Source organism: Acomys minous (genome assembly GCF_964271855.1).
Source record: "Acomys minous genome assembly, chromosome: 3".
In the NCBI taxonomy this organism is placed as follows: domain Eukaryota; kingdom Metazoa; phylum Chordata; class Mammalia; order Rodentia; family Muridae; genus Acomys; species Acomys minous.
This window is the reverse complement of record NC_140485.1, coordinates 108226668-108243806: the sequence shown is the minus strand read 5'-3', so window position 1 is coordinate 108243806 and position 17139 is coordinate 108226668. Positions and strand designations below refer to the sequence as shown.

The following is a 17139-nucleotide window of genomic DNA, read 5'->3' as shown; positions in this document are numbered from 1 at the left end:
TGCTGTGATCCAATCCCCAGAGAGAATGCAACACAGCAATAAAGTGGCAGCAAGATATTTAGATTTCCTTGAATTTGAATCATGAGATACCCATCTTTGTCCTCTGTGAGGTGAACCTAAACACTGTATGAAGATGCCTCTAAAGAACACTGGCAGATTTAATTGTGTGTGAAGCCCCAGAATTTTTTTGATGATGATCTACAGAAAAGAAAACCTGTCTAAGAAACTCATCGGTATATGTCTTTCCTCTGAGCTGTAGCGATTTTCATCATGAATGCTTTTTGACATTTTTCAGGAACGTTGTGTGGACCCGCCATTTCTATGGGCTTCTGTTCATGTTTGTAAGGCAGAAGTGCAGGAAAATGATATACTGACCATGTATTCTAAGCTATACAAATAGGTTCTGTGTTCTCTGTTTGTCACAGAAAAAGAAAAAAAGAACTAAACTAAACTCCCTGAAATGTTGTTAGTTTTCTGCACCCTCAGAGGATCATACTTCAGACTTATTAACTTTTGCTTTGCTTAAGTAAATCAAGTACATCCACCTGCAAGTGCATAATTTCTGGTTTAGAGTTATCTCCTTAAGTAAGTTCAGAGAGAGTATATTTGCTTACATGATTTTCTGATCCTTGAATGGTATTCTTTTTAGAAAAGAATTAATATACTTAATGGAGCTCAGTATACTAGTTTTATGCCTGCATATTCATTTGATTTTCTCCTCACCCTAGCACCATTCCCAATTCTTAGTAATATCTACCTTACTCAACTGGAGTTTTATTTCATAGAAATGAGAACGGACAATACTCACCTGCCAATGATTGGTTTATTTCATTTAACAAATTATTATTCTATTTTGCTCATTTAGCTGCAAGGACATGTCTTTTTGAGACTGAGATACAAAATACCAAGCAGAGCTTGTTCCTTTGAGGGAGCTGTAATTGCTGTTCTTCACTCTAGTCTTTGGGGTAGACATTTGTATTTTCTTCTCTAGGATGGATAGCAGTTAATTTCTTCATAGGTTATATATTAATCTTTATGTTTTAATCCACAACTGGCTGAAAATAAACAGCTAACTGGAGCCAGAGCAGTTCCTGATACTTCTTTAGAATGATCTGTAGTGGACAAACCTACCCACTTTACAGCAAAGTCTGTTATGCACCAATATGGAGTATCCAGTCTTAGAAAATGTCATCCTATATAATATATATCCCCAAATATGCCTTAGGGTGGTCACACTGGATGTGTTTACAGGCATGTGGCTTTCAGCACAAAAACCCTGCAGAAGAATCTAGCTCTGCTTCTATTCTTCCTATGTGAGTTCCAGAATTTTCTCTTTATTCATTTGAATGGCATGCAGGTAGAATATCCACATCCATACATCATGTGGACACACATGAGGAACACACATCTAAAGGGAAAGAACATATTGTCAATAATAACTGTATAGCTTCATCATATCAAAATGAGTATAACATTTAATGTAAAATTTAATTTAATTTTTTTCCAACATATATATTATTTTATTAATTTGTTCTTGTTACATCTCAATGGTTATCCCATCCCTTGTCTCCTCCCATTCTTCCCTCCCTCCCATTTTCCCCTTATTCCCCTCCCCTATGACAGTTCCTGAGGGGGATTTCCTCTCCCTGTATATGCTCATAGGGTATCAAGTCTCTTCCTGGTAACCTGCTGTCCTTCCTCTGAGTGCCACCAGGTCTCCCCCTCCAGGGAAAATGGTCAAATATGAGGCACCAGAGTACATGAGAAAGTCATATCCAACTCTCCACTCTACTGTGGAGAATGTTCTGACCATTGGCTAGATCTGGGTAGGGGTTTAAAGTTTTACAGCCTGTATTGTCTTTGGCTGGTGCCTTAGTTTGAGCGGGACTCCTGGACCCAAATCGGCCTATCATAATGTTCTACTTGTAGGTTTCTAGGACCCTCTGGATCCTTCTACTTTGCCATTCTCCCATGCTTATCTTATCTAGAGTACCAATAGGATGTCCTCCCCACTGTCCCAGTTTCCTGGTACTTGAAGGCTTTCATGGGACATGCCCCTTGGGCTAATATGCAGATATAAGTGAGTATATACCATTTGAGTCTTTCTGCTTTTGGATTAACTTACTCATTATGATCATTTCTAGCTCAATCCATTTATCCACAAATTTCCGGAATTCCTTGTTTTTAATAGCTGAATAGTATTCCATAGTGTATATGTACCTCAGTTTCTTTATCCATTCTTCTATTGATGGACACTTAGGCTGTTTCCATACCATCTTTGTTTTTAACTAATGCCTTTTATGAGTAATAAATATCTCTTGAAGGCAGACCTTCCTAACTGACTGAAAATTGCTGATCGACAGAAAAATAGGCTACAATGTGCTAAATTTGAGGTAATGTTTTACAAAGCAAGAAATAACTGATGAATAAAGAACTATACATAAAAAAATAAATATCTCTTGAAATGACGTCCTTTATGCCTTTGAAGATTATTTCAAACATTTGGCATTTGGCTTGTTTTAATGACTTGGGTTATACGAAGTTCCAATCTTCTGTGTGGCTTCTATTGATTTGGACAAGAGAAAGGGAGCAGGAAGTTGACAGGAAGGAAACTCAAATTCATTTTTGATCAGTTCATTTGAAGAGTTTTACCTCTGTGAGTGCTCTAGGATTTAGAAATAGACACTTGTTCTCCGAAGGACTAGAGGATGACTATCTTGTGTGACTGTAATGTCACTTGTGTGCATCATTTAAACCCTCTGGCTAAACAAACTCTAAAAGTGAAAAGGAAAATATTCAACTTAGTTTTAATAGCATCTAATATAATAAGTCACTCAGAGTTCTAAGAAACCCGATCAGAGGATTATGGAGACTTGTTTATATGTTAGATTTATTCTCAGGGATCAGCTTCCATTTCCAGAGAATAAAGAAGAGAAGCCAAGGGAAGAATCCTGCCTTTTCCAGAAAAACTGAGGTTTATTTCCAGAGTTCTCCAATGGACACAGAGAAGTCTACTCAAACTACTCAGAATTGCTCTGCTCTCTGAAGACCAGCTGATTAATAATGGTTTTAGTTACATCTACTATAACTTTCAAAAGCTCCTAGCTAGTGTTTCCTCACATAGTTTGTTACAGTAATCTAGCCAAGTTGACCCATTAATAAAAACACAGGTGATACACCTCAACTAGCATCATTGCAAAATGTGATTAAGATAAACATCATTAAGTAGCTATTTTATTTACTTTCTAAGCTGAGTCTTCATAATCCAGGGTCTACTTTATTTTTATATAATATATCAATTTGGAATTGCCACATATGTGAATATGCACAGATGAATGTCACTGACTCTCAGTAGTTATGAGATGATGTATTTAATACTGCTTATTGTATATATTTAGACCAGTGATTTTCATTGGGGGTTCATTTTGTATGACAGGAACCACTATCAGATATGTAAAGATACTCTTCTTTGTCATAATTTAAATGTGTATATGGCACTGCTAGCAACAATTAGATTGAGGCCAGGGATATGGCTCCCTAATATCCTTGAACACACAAAATCGCTGAGCAGCATGGCCAGATCATAGTCACCCAATTAAAGAAGATCAGAGTGCTAAGCTGAGAAACCCTACTGTGAAATTGTATGTCGAGGCATTTAGGAATAAAGACAGTATTGAGAGAGCCAGGCAGATAGAAATGCTCTTTGATGATTTGTTCCTGTGCCTTGCAAACTTTTCCCCCCAGAGATATGAATGAACTCATAATCTCATTAGCACCTATCTGACAATATACAAAGTCACAATGAGGTGAAGGTGGACAAAAGGCATTGTGCACACTAAGATAATTGATTAATGTGAGAAACTGAGGGAAGACTCCAGAGTTGTGTGTGTCTTCTTAGAAACGAAGTGGATGTCAATTGCTGTCTTTTCACAGGATACTGAGGGTTTCTGAATGGCTTATCTGAGTAGACTTCTAAAACATTAAAATGCAAATTAACAGATGCATATTTTAAATACGTACAGTAATTATTGTCCTCCCAGACCAGCTGCCTAATAGAGGAGTTAACCAAGCAAACATCATTGGCCTTTTTAATGAAAGCACATGATACTGAGGAATGAGTAACCTTTCAGAGGGAAGTAGAAAAAATCCTCATCTCAAATTTGCTTCTCTCCAAATGAAATGCAAATTTAGAATTATCCTCATTTTTAAGACTTGAATATATGTATGTTTATACTTGTATGTATATATGTATATGATGTAGACGTAGGTGTATGTTTTGCATGTGTATATACATATATATTATATGTGTGTATACAATGAAGCTATCGCAATTATTGAATAAACTGATGAAAATCTCATATTTAGAAAACTTCCATTATATATGAAATGTGCAACATCTGTTTGGCACAATTGTTAAACTGGAATGCCAAATGCCATTTACAAACATACATTTGAGTAGATAATTCTAGATTCATTTCCTGTAGTTGATGCAATATACTTCATTAATTCTTAAGTATGTAAAAAATAAGTCTTCTTAAATTTAAATGAAATCCATATTAAAGGTTCTCAGTCTGTAGAGAATAATTAAAGTTAAGCATTTTTAGAGTTTCTGATCATTTTCTGACAACAGTGGCAGCATCAGCCAGTGTAAATTCTTACTTTTTTTAAAATTTTATTTTTTTAATTTATTCATATTACATCAATGGTTATCCCTGCCCTTGTATCTTCCCATTCCACCCTCCCTCCCATTTTCCCCTTACTCCCCTCCCCTATGACTGTGACTGAGGGGGATTTCTTCCCCCTGTATATGCTCATAGAGTATCAAGTCTCTTCTTGGTAGCCTGCTATCCTTCCTCTGAGTGCCACCAGGCCTCCCCACTCAGGGGACGTGGTCACACAGACAGAAGAAAAATGAGAATGACATTCTTACTTTTAAAAGTGATTGCTTTTTAGACAATTCCATTTTTCCTGTTTTTAAACAAGGAGGTGATTTTATGTGATAATTATTAACACCTTGCTTTCAGGCCTCAACAAATGAAGAACCATCTTGGCTGATTCCTGTTTATGATTCAAGCTGTTTCTTATGAATTGGACTGTGCCCCAGCTGTAACCTTAACTGCAAATAGTTCTGTGCTGCCTTTTCCAGAAGACAGCAACTGTGCCTTTGTCTCAAACCCATCTGATAACCATATCTTTGTTTCCAAAGGTTTCTATGACTACCTGTTGTGATGGCTGAGCTACGACTACCTTGGAGTCATGACTTTGCTTAAGGATGTCATTATGTCTAACTTCTTATACCTACGTTCTCTTTCTGTTACCACCCCCACGTTTCACCAGCCAAATTCCCTCTTTAGAACCCCCTAACCCTGATCCTTAAAAGCCTTGCTGATGTCTTCAACCCCATCTTGAAGGGGGGCAGCCACTGTACACAAGTAAAAAAGCTCATTTTAATAGCTGGCTTTAATTAATTTGGTCATGGTGTCTTGGGTGGGTAGTCTTTCTCCTCTCATCTTTAGATCAATACAAGCTTTTTATGTTTTGTTATGGAACTTAAAAGTTTTGGTTACTGGTATGGTTTAAAATGTATACTTTTTCAGGTTTTTGAAATATATATTCTCTGTTTTCATAGAAATACACAAAGAAAAGGCTGAAAAGCAGGAGAAACCTGAGAAGAAAATACAAACTAAAGGTACAAATTTAATTGCATGCTTCTGCTGCTGCTGTGTCTCCTATTCTTCCAGCTTCTTTTGCTGTTCCTGCTCTTCCTCTCCCTCCTCTTCTTCCTTCTTCACCTCCTTCCTCTCCCCCTCCGCCTCCTCCTCCTCCTCCTCCTCCCTACCCTCATTGTGAGGAAGTCACACATCTTGGTACATTCGTATGGGAGAAAAATATGTCCATGGCTAAGGATTTAGTCTCATAATTTTTCTGATATTATTCACATCAATATTTTTGAGCTACACAGGTGTAACATTTAATTATAATTAAATCTAAAGTAATCTCAAAATTGGTGAAAATATTTACTTTTAAAAAGTAGATAAGTGAATCTACTTTTCAACTTATGGCATTACTTGTTATTCACAAGTTTATTTTTAATTCCTTGAAATAGAATTTTCTATATTGTTGTAAAATAAGTTTAATTTGATACATTGGTATAGAATTCAAATTTAATATTATTCTTCACACAAACACACACACACTATATATATATTATAGTGTATATATGTGTGCACTATAGTATATATAGTGTACTTATATATACTATACACTATATTATATATATACACTATATATATTTATATACTCTAATATGAAGTATTATACCCATACAACTCAACTATAATATGAAGTTTACTTCCAATAATTTGAAAGTACTTTTGCAGGCTGCTTAGGATAATTAAGTAATACAGGTAATAGAATACTTGTTAGTTGATAATTCATGGTCATGTCAATTACTAGTCTATTTTTATTACAAGAATATTCATCTTAGATTTAACAGATAAATATGATTTTATAGATAGGTAAGCTAAAATAGTTAGGTAAGTTCTTCAAAAACATCAGAGACCTACAGAATATGATATTTATAGATATGTTTTATTATTTTAAAGATTCTTTGGCAACAAGATAGTTTAACTCCTGGCAATAGCCAGCCTACCTCAAAGAAGATAATGAACATCAGTGAACTTTCTTACTGAGATGGCTTCAAATGTGGCAAACAAGCCACTGTGGAAAATGCTCTTGCTTCTGCCACCGACAGAATTCTGCCTAAAAATGGATAAGGTTGGATGCAGGCAGAGTCGACAGCTAAACTCTTCCAAGACAGGCTAAGCAAGTCCTCAATTCAGATATACTGGGCTGAAGATGATGCTCCAGTGATATAGAGAATTTTGTCTAACTGTTCAGGCAGCAAACTGTCTCTGTTATTTTCTCATTTGGGAAGTTGATAACTTCCTGTCTACTCAGATAATTAATTTTATTCCTTCTCAAGTCTTAGATGGGGTTGAAGACCAGATAGTTTAGTTTTACAATTAGTTGTTTAGGGGTTAAAATGTTTTTAGGTCTAGATAGATGTTTTAAGTTGATAAAGATGAGATATCATAGATATTGATTTACAGTCAGAATTTTAGACACACTAAGATAAGAAAGATGTTTTCTCCAAGGTTGCTAAATACAAATGGCCAAAACACTACAAATGTAACATTTATACAATTCCTGATTGTTTTGTAGTTCTTCTTGATGGAGGTAGTTTATTGTACATGTGTGTAACAATATAAATATATATGTAAAGAAAGAAAAATAATAAAAAATTTAAAGAATAATAAACATGCAAAATAATTATTTTCCTTAATAAATAGCAATATAAATATTATGTTACTTAAATATATGCTTTTCTTTTCATCACTTTCTATATTGATTCAGAATTCACATTTTAACCATGAGCTTTGTATAACATTGGTTGCTCTTATAATTATAGGTGCAGACATGTAGACTCATTAGATTACATCACTGTCTGGCCTCCTGTTCTCTTTACAGGCTCAAGGAGTAGATAGACTGTGACAACATAATAATTAATAGTGCTTTCTGCCAGTTTGAATCCAGGAACTCCAATTATTTAGTAGAAGCATTTTAATATAGTTACCACGAGCTTGCTCATTTGAAAAATGTTATTTTTCTGTGGGGAATCCATGAAGCCCCAGAAGTGTGCTTACATAAGTATGTGTGGACATCTGAGTTTAATTGCAAGCACCTCCCATAAGCAAAATTTACAGAAAGTAAGTGTAATTACATATTTATTATATTAAAATGAGCTATGTAAAAATTAGCTGTAACAGAACAGTTGAAAACGTTGTTTTCACACACTAGAAACACTTATAATAGCAGGTTGTTCGATGTTGGGGTGTCACACTCTTTTATTAAATATGCTTTATGTATGCATTTTTCTGATGAACCAAGATAATCTTTCCGATATTAGATATACTAAATATTTAATAATAATCTTTGATTTCCAGATTGGTCAGCCAAAACATATACAATCAACACACTGATGCCTATTCACCTGAGATTTGTCTATGCTTGAATTTAGGGGCTAATATCTTCTTTCTGCATATTTTGCCTTTTTGGTTCTTAACAATTTTGGCCAGGAAAATTGGACACTGCACTTGAGCAGGGACTGACTAAGGGAACCATGACTGCACTGGCTGCTGCTTTCTGCCTCAATTTACAGAGGAACTCAACTGGTTCCACTTGGTCGAGGTCTCCTCAGCTTTTCTCTGCAGATTCCACTGTAATTTAACAGCAAGGCTGCTGGAGTGGGTATGGTAATGCACATGGGAACATTTGCATTTTGGACCTAGCTCTCAGAGTCCTGCTGTCAAAGTCTTTAAGCAGTGGGCTGTGGAGTAGGTTTATTAAACCAGTGAGTCTCCTGTAATTAAGACTGGATTTGGCTGAAGTTTAAATTCAATTTCTCAAAGGCTGTGAAGGAGATTAGTCACCGGAATATATTTCTTGAATAGACCAAATGTATCTGAGTAAAACAAACACTTCTGGGAGAGGAAGAAACAGACAGAGAGAAGATGATTATAGATAGATATGTGGATAGATAGATAGATAGATAGATAGATAGATAGGTAGATAGATAGATAGGCAGACAGACAGACAGACAGAAAGACAGACAAAGCTCAATGATACTTTAGTATTTTAATAGCCAATTCCCTCACGTAAGAACATGAATGGAATGTTTTATTTGCTTTCTGGTTTCATTTCTGTTATTAGAATGGAAAATGGCTATTTTTTGTTCCTTAATAGTTCATTGACAATGAGTTTTATAAATATTTTTAATAAACAGTACTACCTGATCATATATATGTAGTAGATAAATGAAATGTTCTTTAAGTTACATTCCAGTTTGGCTGTGGGCAAATGTGATGGCTTGTTATGGTTTACATTATCATTAGAACAACTGTACCTCTTATAAGAAAGTATACAATATCTCTAAGATATAAATACCTGTGATCACTTATAAACAAATAGCTTAGCTTAAAATTTTTCAATATACTAAAGCTGAGTTATTTTGCCGACTGATGAGAGTTTTGGTGGTAATTAAAACTAGATTATACACGATTTCACTTTTTTTCTTCTGTTTTTTTTTTCTCCTTTTTTTCCTTGCTTCTGTTGACTGCCCTCTTTAAAAAACAAAACAAGGGGCTGGAGAGATGGCTTAGAGGTTAAGAGCACTGACTGCTCTTCTAAAGGTCATGAGTTCAATTCCCAGCAACCACATGGTGGCTCACAACCATCTCTTCTGGCCTGCAGGCAGAATGCTGTATACATAATAAATAAATAAATCTTAAAAAAAAAAAGCAAAACAAAACTTCCTCTGGTTCACATGAATACTTTCATAATACATGATGAATTTATGCTTGGAATAGTTACTTATCAAAGAAACACAGAAAATTAAACAATACAAAATGCCAGAGAGTACACAGATTTCTAAAAACCAATTCATTAAAATAGTTTAAGTAGAATAGTAAAAGGACACATAGTCAATTTCAATTCTGACTATTAGACATAGAAAAATAAGATATTTTCATAGTTTTGATGCTAAGTAATTTAACTTTTAAAGATGTTAGCTCTTCAAGTTTAGCATTTTGTTTGTTTTGATGCCTTTCACTGAGGGAGGAGGGCAGTTTCATGAGGTTAATGAGTAAGCCTGTTAACATATATCCATTATGTCTTTAAGCACAAGCTCTGACATGTTAGTTAACATTTGCCTTCAAACTAAATTATCCTTGGTAATACTTCCCATAAGAAGGTATGAATTTACTTGTAATTGCATTCAAAGTATTGTATGTACTTGTGACCTTGTATTGAATTTGTTTTGTGAGTAATGCACTTGATCATTACATTTGCTTAGAAGAAACACAAGCATCATAATTTTCCCTGGTTACTAAATCTTATTGATCTAATATCAGTCATTTAAATGGCCCATGATTGTGCAGAAAGAGTTCACCACTATAGACTAGCTATAGGCTCTGAGCAGTAAGATTTAACACAAATCTACATGAGTAAATCTCTTTCTACATGAAGGTGACAGTTGGTAATGAATGCTTTCATGGGTCAAAATGGTCTTGAGGAATAGCTTTGATGTAAAGCCTAAGATTTTATAATATGTACTTGTCAAGCTAAGAGGGACTAATGCATATGCAGATGGAGATGAGCAAATCATTCTTGAACCCTCTTGGGCTCATGGGCATTTCAGATGAAAGGATGTCCATTGTGGAGTTGAAGCAAGCGACATACCAGATGACAGAAATTGACCAGTTTCCTGATCCATAATAAATACACTGTCCGTAGTGTTGGTTGCTACTTGATAGCCATATGACTACATGTTGAAGGGATGTGAAATATGTCAGTGAACTGCCTGCAGTGCCATGCCCTCTATATTTATGATTATTTTAGAAAGTCACTGTGGCTCATGGTTAGAGTCAAGATAAGAAAGGCGTGGCACTCAGTAAAGATAAGAAAGGCCTGACAACAAGGAAAGTATCTAGATAAAGTATTAACATATAAATCAATAGCTGTTCTAGATAACAACAATGAATTTACCATGAATGAAATTTTTAAAAATTCCATTAATAAAATTTCAGGGAAAAAGAAAACCTTAGAATTAAATCTTAACAAGAAGTAGAAAGACATCTATAATAAAATTTCAACACACTAAATAATTGACAAAAAAACCCATGAGATTAAAAGGCTTCTCACACTCATGGTCATACAAATAGTGTTGTAAGAAATTGCAATATTTATCAAACTCCAATGACTTATTTACAGAGTTCATATAAAAATCACAAATGATCCTGATTGGTCAAAGCAATCCTAAGCAGAAAAGGCAATGTTGGAGGCATCTCATATTAAACTGCAGAGTTATAACATCAAAGTCCATGGGATACTGATACAATAGTAGGCACATAGACCAATGCACTAGACTAGAATACCCAGAAATATGCCCATAAATCTACACACACCTATTTGACAATGGTGTATAAAAACATGTATTGGAAAGAAGTCAATTCTTCAGAAGAAGATTCTAGATAAATTGTACGTCCACAAATAAATAATAAAATTAGAACTGTACCTGTCACACTACACCCAAAATCAACTCATAGTTTACCAGACCTTAATGATAGACTGGAAAATCTGATGATGCTACAAGAAAGCATAGGCCAAAACCTTCAAGGCATCCACATAGAAAAAGACCTTCTGAATGTGGGGTTTCAGTTACTCAGGAAGCAAACCAAGAGCAGGAAAATGGGGTTTCGTGAAGTTATAGAAACTTTGCACACTTAAAATTGTATTCAACAAAATGAAATTATAGCTTATAGAATAGAAGAAAATATTTGATCACTATCTATGTTATAGGAGATTAGTATCAAGAATCTGTTAATAATGTCCTAAGTTAAGAACCCCAATCAAATTATCCAATCAATAAATGAGCTAATGAATTAAACAGATAGTTATTTATTAAAGAAATATAAATGACCAATATATATTTACATGTTTAATATCATGTTCAACATTTTTCACCTTCAGGAAAAAGCAAGTTAAAACTACACAGAAGTGGGCATGTGGTGACAGACACCTATAATGCCAGCCCATAAGAGACAGAGGCAGTCAAATAGATCATAGTAAGTTAAAATTATAAACTCTCCCTTAGAAAAATTTTGTTAAAAATTTAAATTCCAGATTCCACTTCCACTATGTTCAAGGTGATCCCTTATAATTACATTGATCATTTTTCTGCTTGTATAGAATTAAGTTCTATAAATTATTTTCAAAATGAATTAAACATATAGTTTAATACACTAACCTATACTATAAATGTTATTTTCTGTAGTGATAGTTGAAGTAGAACCTATTTTTAAAGAGTTGAAAATGAATGCGCTGCATCCTTTTGTCACTGGAGTCACAGTCTGGATTCTACTTAGCTCTTTGGTCCTTGTATTTTCCACCAAAATAATTCAGATCAGATGCATAGACTATACAGAGTAAATTGTGCCACCTTCAAAGGATGAGATTAGGCAATGAATGAAATGTTCACCCAGAGTAAAATATATGTCTTTGGGTATATGAAAATGAATAGTGGCCACAGGGACCATGGCATATATTTAACATTTAAGCAGGTTTTATATTTATAAAGTCTACACAGCAGACAGCTTTACCGAGTGAGGTTTTATTGTCAAGATGATTGAAAGATCTATTTGGATTGACCCTCGTGGGTCAGGGCAACAATTTATGAAGCTACTTTCTGGATACTGTCATAGAAGCATAGAACCAATATTAAATTAATGACCTTCCTGTATCATTCAAATGCCCTGTCTCCCCCTAGTGCCAGAGATAGGACTAACATCCTATCACCCTGACTAGTAACTACCCTATGTGTTTGAATTTCATTATGTCCCTTTAGAATAATACTGCAAAACAACTTAAGGAATTAGACACATGTGTTCGGGAAAGTTGTTCAAAGGGATAGACAGCCACCAATTCTCTTAAAAAGGTGGTGATTTTGGAGGACTTATCTCCCCCTAGTTCAGGCATTCAGATATGTGATCCATAGTTGGTGGTGGTCTGTAGGGCTTAGGGAGTTGTGGGCCTGCTAGGTGAAGCATGACACTGTGGCTTTAAAATTTCAAAGGACTAAGGAGCCGATTGAGGTTTGCTTGGAGATGATGTGAGCTGTGGTTGGAGATGTGAGCTCTGAGCAGCTGCTCTTGCCGCCACTCCTAGTTCTTGTTATACTGCTTCCCCATCACGTAGGTTATGGCCATGAACACAAAATAAGCCCTTCCTTCTATAAATTGCCTTGGCCATAGTGTTTCATCACATTAGTAGAAAAATAACTAACACAGACAGACTTATCAAACTCCCGAAAGTGTGTATTCAGAATCTTAAATTTTGAAAGTCCTCATTTTGATAAGCTGTTATTTGTGAAGGAGGAAACTAGCCTAATATACTTCAGGCCTATTTAAGTAGATATTTTGCAAAGAATTATACTACATGGCACACACCAAAGAATACTTAAGCAATGCTAATTGAACTTCATAGGTTAAAAAATGAAGAAGCAAAGTGAGGTGGGTATAGAATTGAGAGTGGATTTGGGAGGAACGGAGAAAGGGAATAAATATGATGAAAATGCAATGTAACAATGTATGGAATTCTCAAATAATTAAAGTGTTTTTACCACTTTTAAGAAATCTTTGTACTTTTTTATTTTTGAGGTTATAATATAATAACAAGTATTCTCTCTTCCTATTCCTCCTTCAAACCCTCCCATGAACCATTCTTTCTTGTCTTTCAAATTCCCAGTTGTGGTTGTCTTTTTATTAGTTGCTATTGCATACATATATGTATATGTCAACTTTTGTCAACCTATGCACATCTATATCTGTAAGACTGTGGGATCTGAGGACCTGAAACAATGGTGTCGACTGCAAGCAAATGCTGTAGACAAGCTTACTTCAGTTTCAGTGTCCTTTCATATATGAATGTAACAACAACAAAAGAAATGATCCAAGGAAGGCTGTTTGAGCTCAGAAAAACATGATCTGAAAAAAGAAGTAAATAAATGCCAGTAAGCAAGAACTAAGTACTAACCAGAGCAGCCCTTTCCCAGAACTCTCTCAGGACATAGCAATTTAAACAAAATTGTTTGGCACATGCTATATCCTTTATTTGGGAAACCATGAAAGCAAGCCAGAAGACAATATCCAGATTCAAGCTACAGTGACCATACCAAGCTCTATACATATGATCTGACATCCAACAAGAATAAATATGTCTTATAAATTGAATGTAAATGTATGTCATAAAAGACATGAAATCAAGTCCAGGAACAATCCAGGAAACATAACACACCTGAGGCAAAAGGCCCTCTGCCTGTTTTGTTGGTGCCTGTCACAGTCCCCCAAGACATGCTCACCAAAGGTCATTATTTTGATCGTGTTCTGACCATCCACCATGTTCTGGCATACATATGCATATTTCAAAAAATATATAACCTGTTTGGCCCATATATTTTTACTTGCACGAATGTTTTCAGGGAGGCTTATTTGGTATTGAATAACTACTTAAGGGATTGAAACATTAGTATGTCTAAGTTAAGTGACTCTGTTAGAACATTCAGCTTTTCAAAATTACTGACTATTTTTACAATTAAAATCTAATATCTCCTACAATTAAAATACACTAGAAATGTCAAAAAAAGATAAATTTATTAAACCCAGAAATCTCTACCAGGTGAAAGAATGCACCTCAAAGCTTTTACTGTAAAAATTATAATGCCTATTGTTCTAAGTAGTATTATCCAATAGTTCTGAAGTCAAGGAGAATCTTCAGAGGTTTAGTTTACTTTATTGTCATCCATCATTTGGAGAATCTATTACCCTATAAAGAACTTTACCTGAGTAGTTTTGCACCAAAACTTTTGATTATGCACTGTGAGAAGAGGCCCTGAGATACAGTGATCTCTGCAACCCCCGAGAAAATACATATGTCTTGCTAGTGGCTGCTAGGTTAAAAAGCAGAAGCATGGGAGAGAACTGGGGAGGAGCCTTGTGGGAGGAGGCAACATGCTTCAGAGTTGAGATGAGCTGAATGTTCTGGTCAGAGAAAGGTCGTTCTTGACAAAAGCAGGGATGGCCACAGCCGTGCCAACTCATATGCCAAACCGCAGAGCTACGCCAACTGGTGCGTTCCAGTTGTTCTCGATTGTGAGCCTATAAAGGGGACTTTTGTTTCATGTACATAAGAGTGGCAAGCAAACTAAGCTCTAACAGGTGCAAACGCTTATTTTGCTCTGGGTTAAAAGTACGTTTACCAAGATGTGGCTTGCCAGTACGGGCTGCTAGCAAGTAGACAGCTTTTTGTATCCCGTGTGGGTGATAGGTCCTTAGCAGAGATGTATCAGCAGCTACTTACTGTTGTTACTGTAGCACAATATTTTTATTTCAAAATCCCTTACTGAGTGTTGCACTGCTGGGTCTAAAGTGATTTCAATACTTGGCATTTGAGCACACACTTGCTAAAGTTTGAAGTTTCTGTCCAAGCAGCTTTGGTGGCTTTCTGCCATTTTTAACAGCTCCCTAGGGCCCCGCGGGTCCAGCTGTTTCACTAAACTGTATTGTGGAGTTAATTCTGAAGGGGCATAATGAAATTCCAGTATGTACCCGCTGTGTCTGTAAATCAACAGTTTTGATTGAAGGAACCAGCTTTTTCCCCTGGGTAAAACAGGAATGAGGAGTTAATATGCTAATTTGAGTCTGAATTCAGCCCCTTTGCTCCTCTGGTTTTGTATTAATTCCCCCGTTTATGCCTGTGCACGTGTCAATCTAAGAAACTGTGAGTGGAGTGGACAGCCAGCTGTCTGGGGTGCGGAGGCAGGGCTACAGATTAGGTGTTCCCTTGGGGGTCGTTTTAGTCAGGGCTCTGAACACACAGCTTATCTCTCAGAAACTTGGTTCCCCCTAGAGAAACTTTAAAAGAGGCTTTGTTTTTGCCAGGATTTTTTTTTTTTATGTCAGCTTAATTAATGATGATCCAAAGGAAGAAAAAATTAGCCTTCTCTGTTCTGTGGAAGTACTGATTCCCTACTCTTATTTGGTGAGGTTCTTTTTCTTTCTTTCTTTCTTTTTTTTTCTTTTTAATGGAAACTAGTTTCTCAGAAGCACCTAAAATAACCATTAACTATGAAGGGAAACAAAATATATTGTTTAGATGTTTTGAGGTAAGCTGCCCCCTTCCAGTTCCTCAATTATATTTAAGACATGTTAATAAGTTACAAAAGTTGCCAGAGACTGATTGCAAAACAGAGACACTGAAAGCAAAAATGATATTAACTGTTCTTACAAAATATTGGAATATTCAAAAATATTGTTAACAGTGCTATATATGACAGATATTGGTATGAACAGAGTCTGCAAAGGGGATATATGTCATGTCCCTTAAAAGATTTCAACTACTGAGCAGGTACATATAAACAATGGTAGCGTTATTCTTATTTATATAGAATTAACACACGGTGTATTTGCACCCCACCAAAAAATAAGTATAGATAAGATGGAACTTTACAGAAGACACACTTGAGCCAAGCCCAAAGAACCTCTCATGGGGCAGGGAATAGAAAATGAAATGTGTTTTGGGGATTTAAGATGGAAGACACAACCAACCAGAGAGTACAGTGCCACAAAGGGGACAATGCTGTCCTATGGAGCTACAAAAACTCCCTTAAGACTGAATGTAAAGTATAAAGCAAAATTTGTTATTGTAATAAATGTGATAGTTCTTATGTGTGACAGAAACCATGCTAAGCAATGGGTGGGGCACTCAGATTAGTTACCTACACATGCTTTGTTGGGGAGTGGATGAGACGACCCCCCCCAAAAGCTTCACAGCCTTAGACAAAATATTATTGTATTAAGAGGTGCCATATGTCACAGCCACAGAAGATACCTTGTTCAGACATTCTGACACAGGCTGCTTCCTTCTTGTCTTGGCAGTCTCTGGCTAGGTTAATTTCCTTAACCTAGCACATCCTTCAATGTCACATCTACCAAGGGGCCTTCTTCAAATCTGTAGATGAGGTTAAGTCCTGTTACCCACACTAACATGCCATCTTGCTTATTTTCTCTGTAGCAATTACACTAAATGCAATTAACTACCTTTGCAATTATTTGTTTAGCATTCATCATCCATTAGCATGATGACATCCCATTGAAAGGGAAGGTATTTGTCTAGCCAAAGAGAATCTTAAACACTTGACAAGTGTTCTCTGTATACTCCTAGGTAAATAAAGAGTAGGTAGGGGATATGAAAAGAGGGGTAAGAGATCATCAAAAAGCTTAGTTTGAAAGAGCTTAATGGATAGGTGAAAGTTAGGAAGTAGAAGAATGAGGGAGAGAAATGGTTTGATTTCTATATTACCATATTGGTGATTAATAAGTGCTGTGAATAAATAATCAGACAAGGTTTTCACCTAAATCTTAATCCTGTTGGAATAAGGAACTGGATCACAGCTCACTATATAGAGTGTTGTTTCCTTTGGAAAGATGGGATAGCATTCCAGTCTCATTTGATTATTTTAAAAAC

At 35.7% G+C, this 17139-nt stretch overlaps 1 protein-coding gene across 15 annotated transcripts in view; it reads left to right on the top strand.

The window, feature by feature from the left end:
* The window catches only part of TRDN (triadin), a 355846-nt gene that overhangs the window by 71765 nt on the left and 266942 nt on the right, over positions 1-17139 (top strand). For 14 of the 15 annotated variants that reach the window (XM_084777414.1, XM_084777409.1, XM_084777410.1 and 11 more), the window contains exon 5: positions 5630-5689. In XM_084777414.1, coding sequence (XP_084633540.1) covers positions 5630-5689 — 60 coding nt within the window. Of the gene's footprint in view, positions 1-5629; positions 5690-6605; positions 6729-17139 lie in introns of those variants that run through there. The other variant, XM_084777406.1, reaches the window with a different exon arrangement.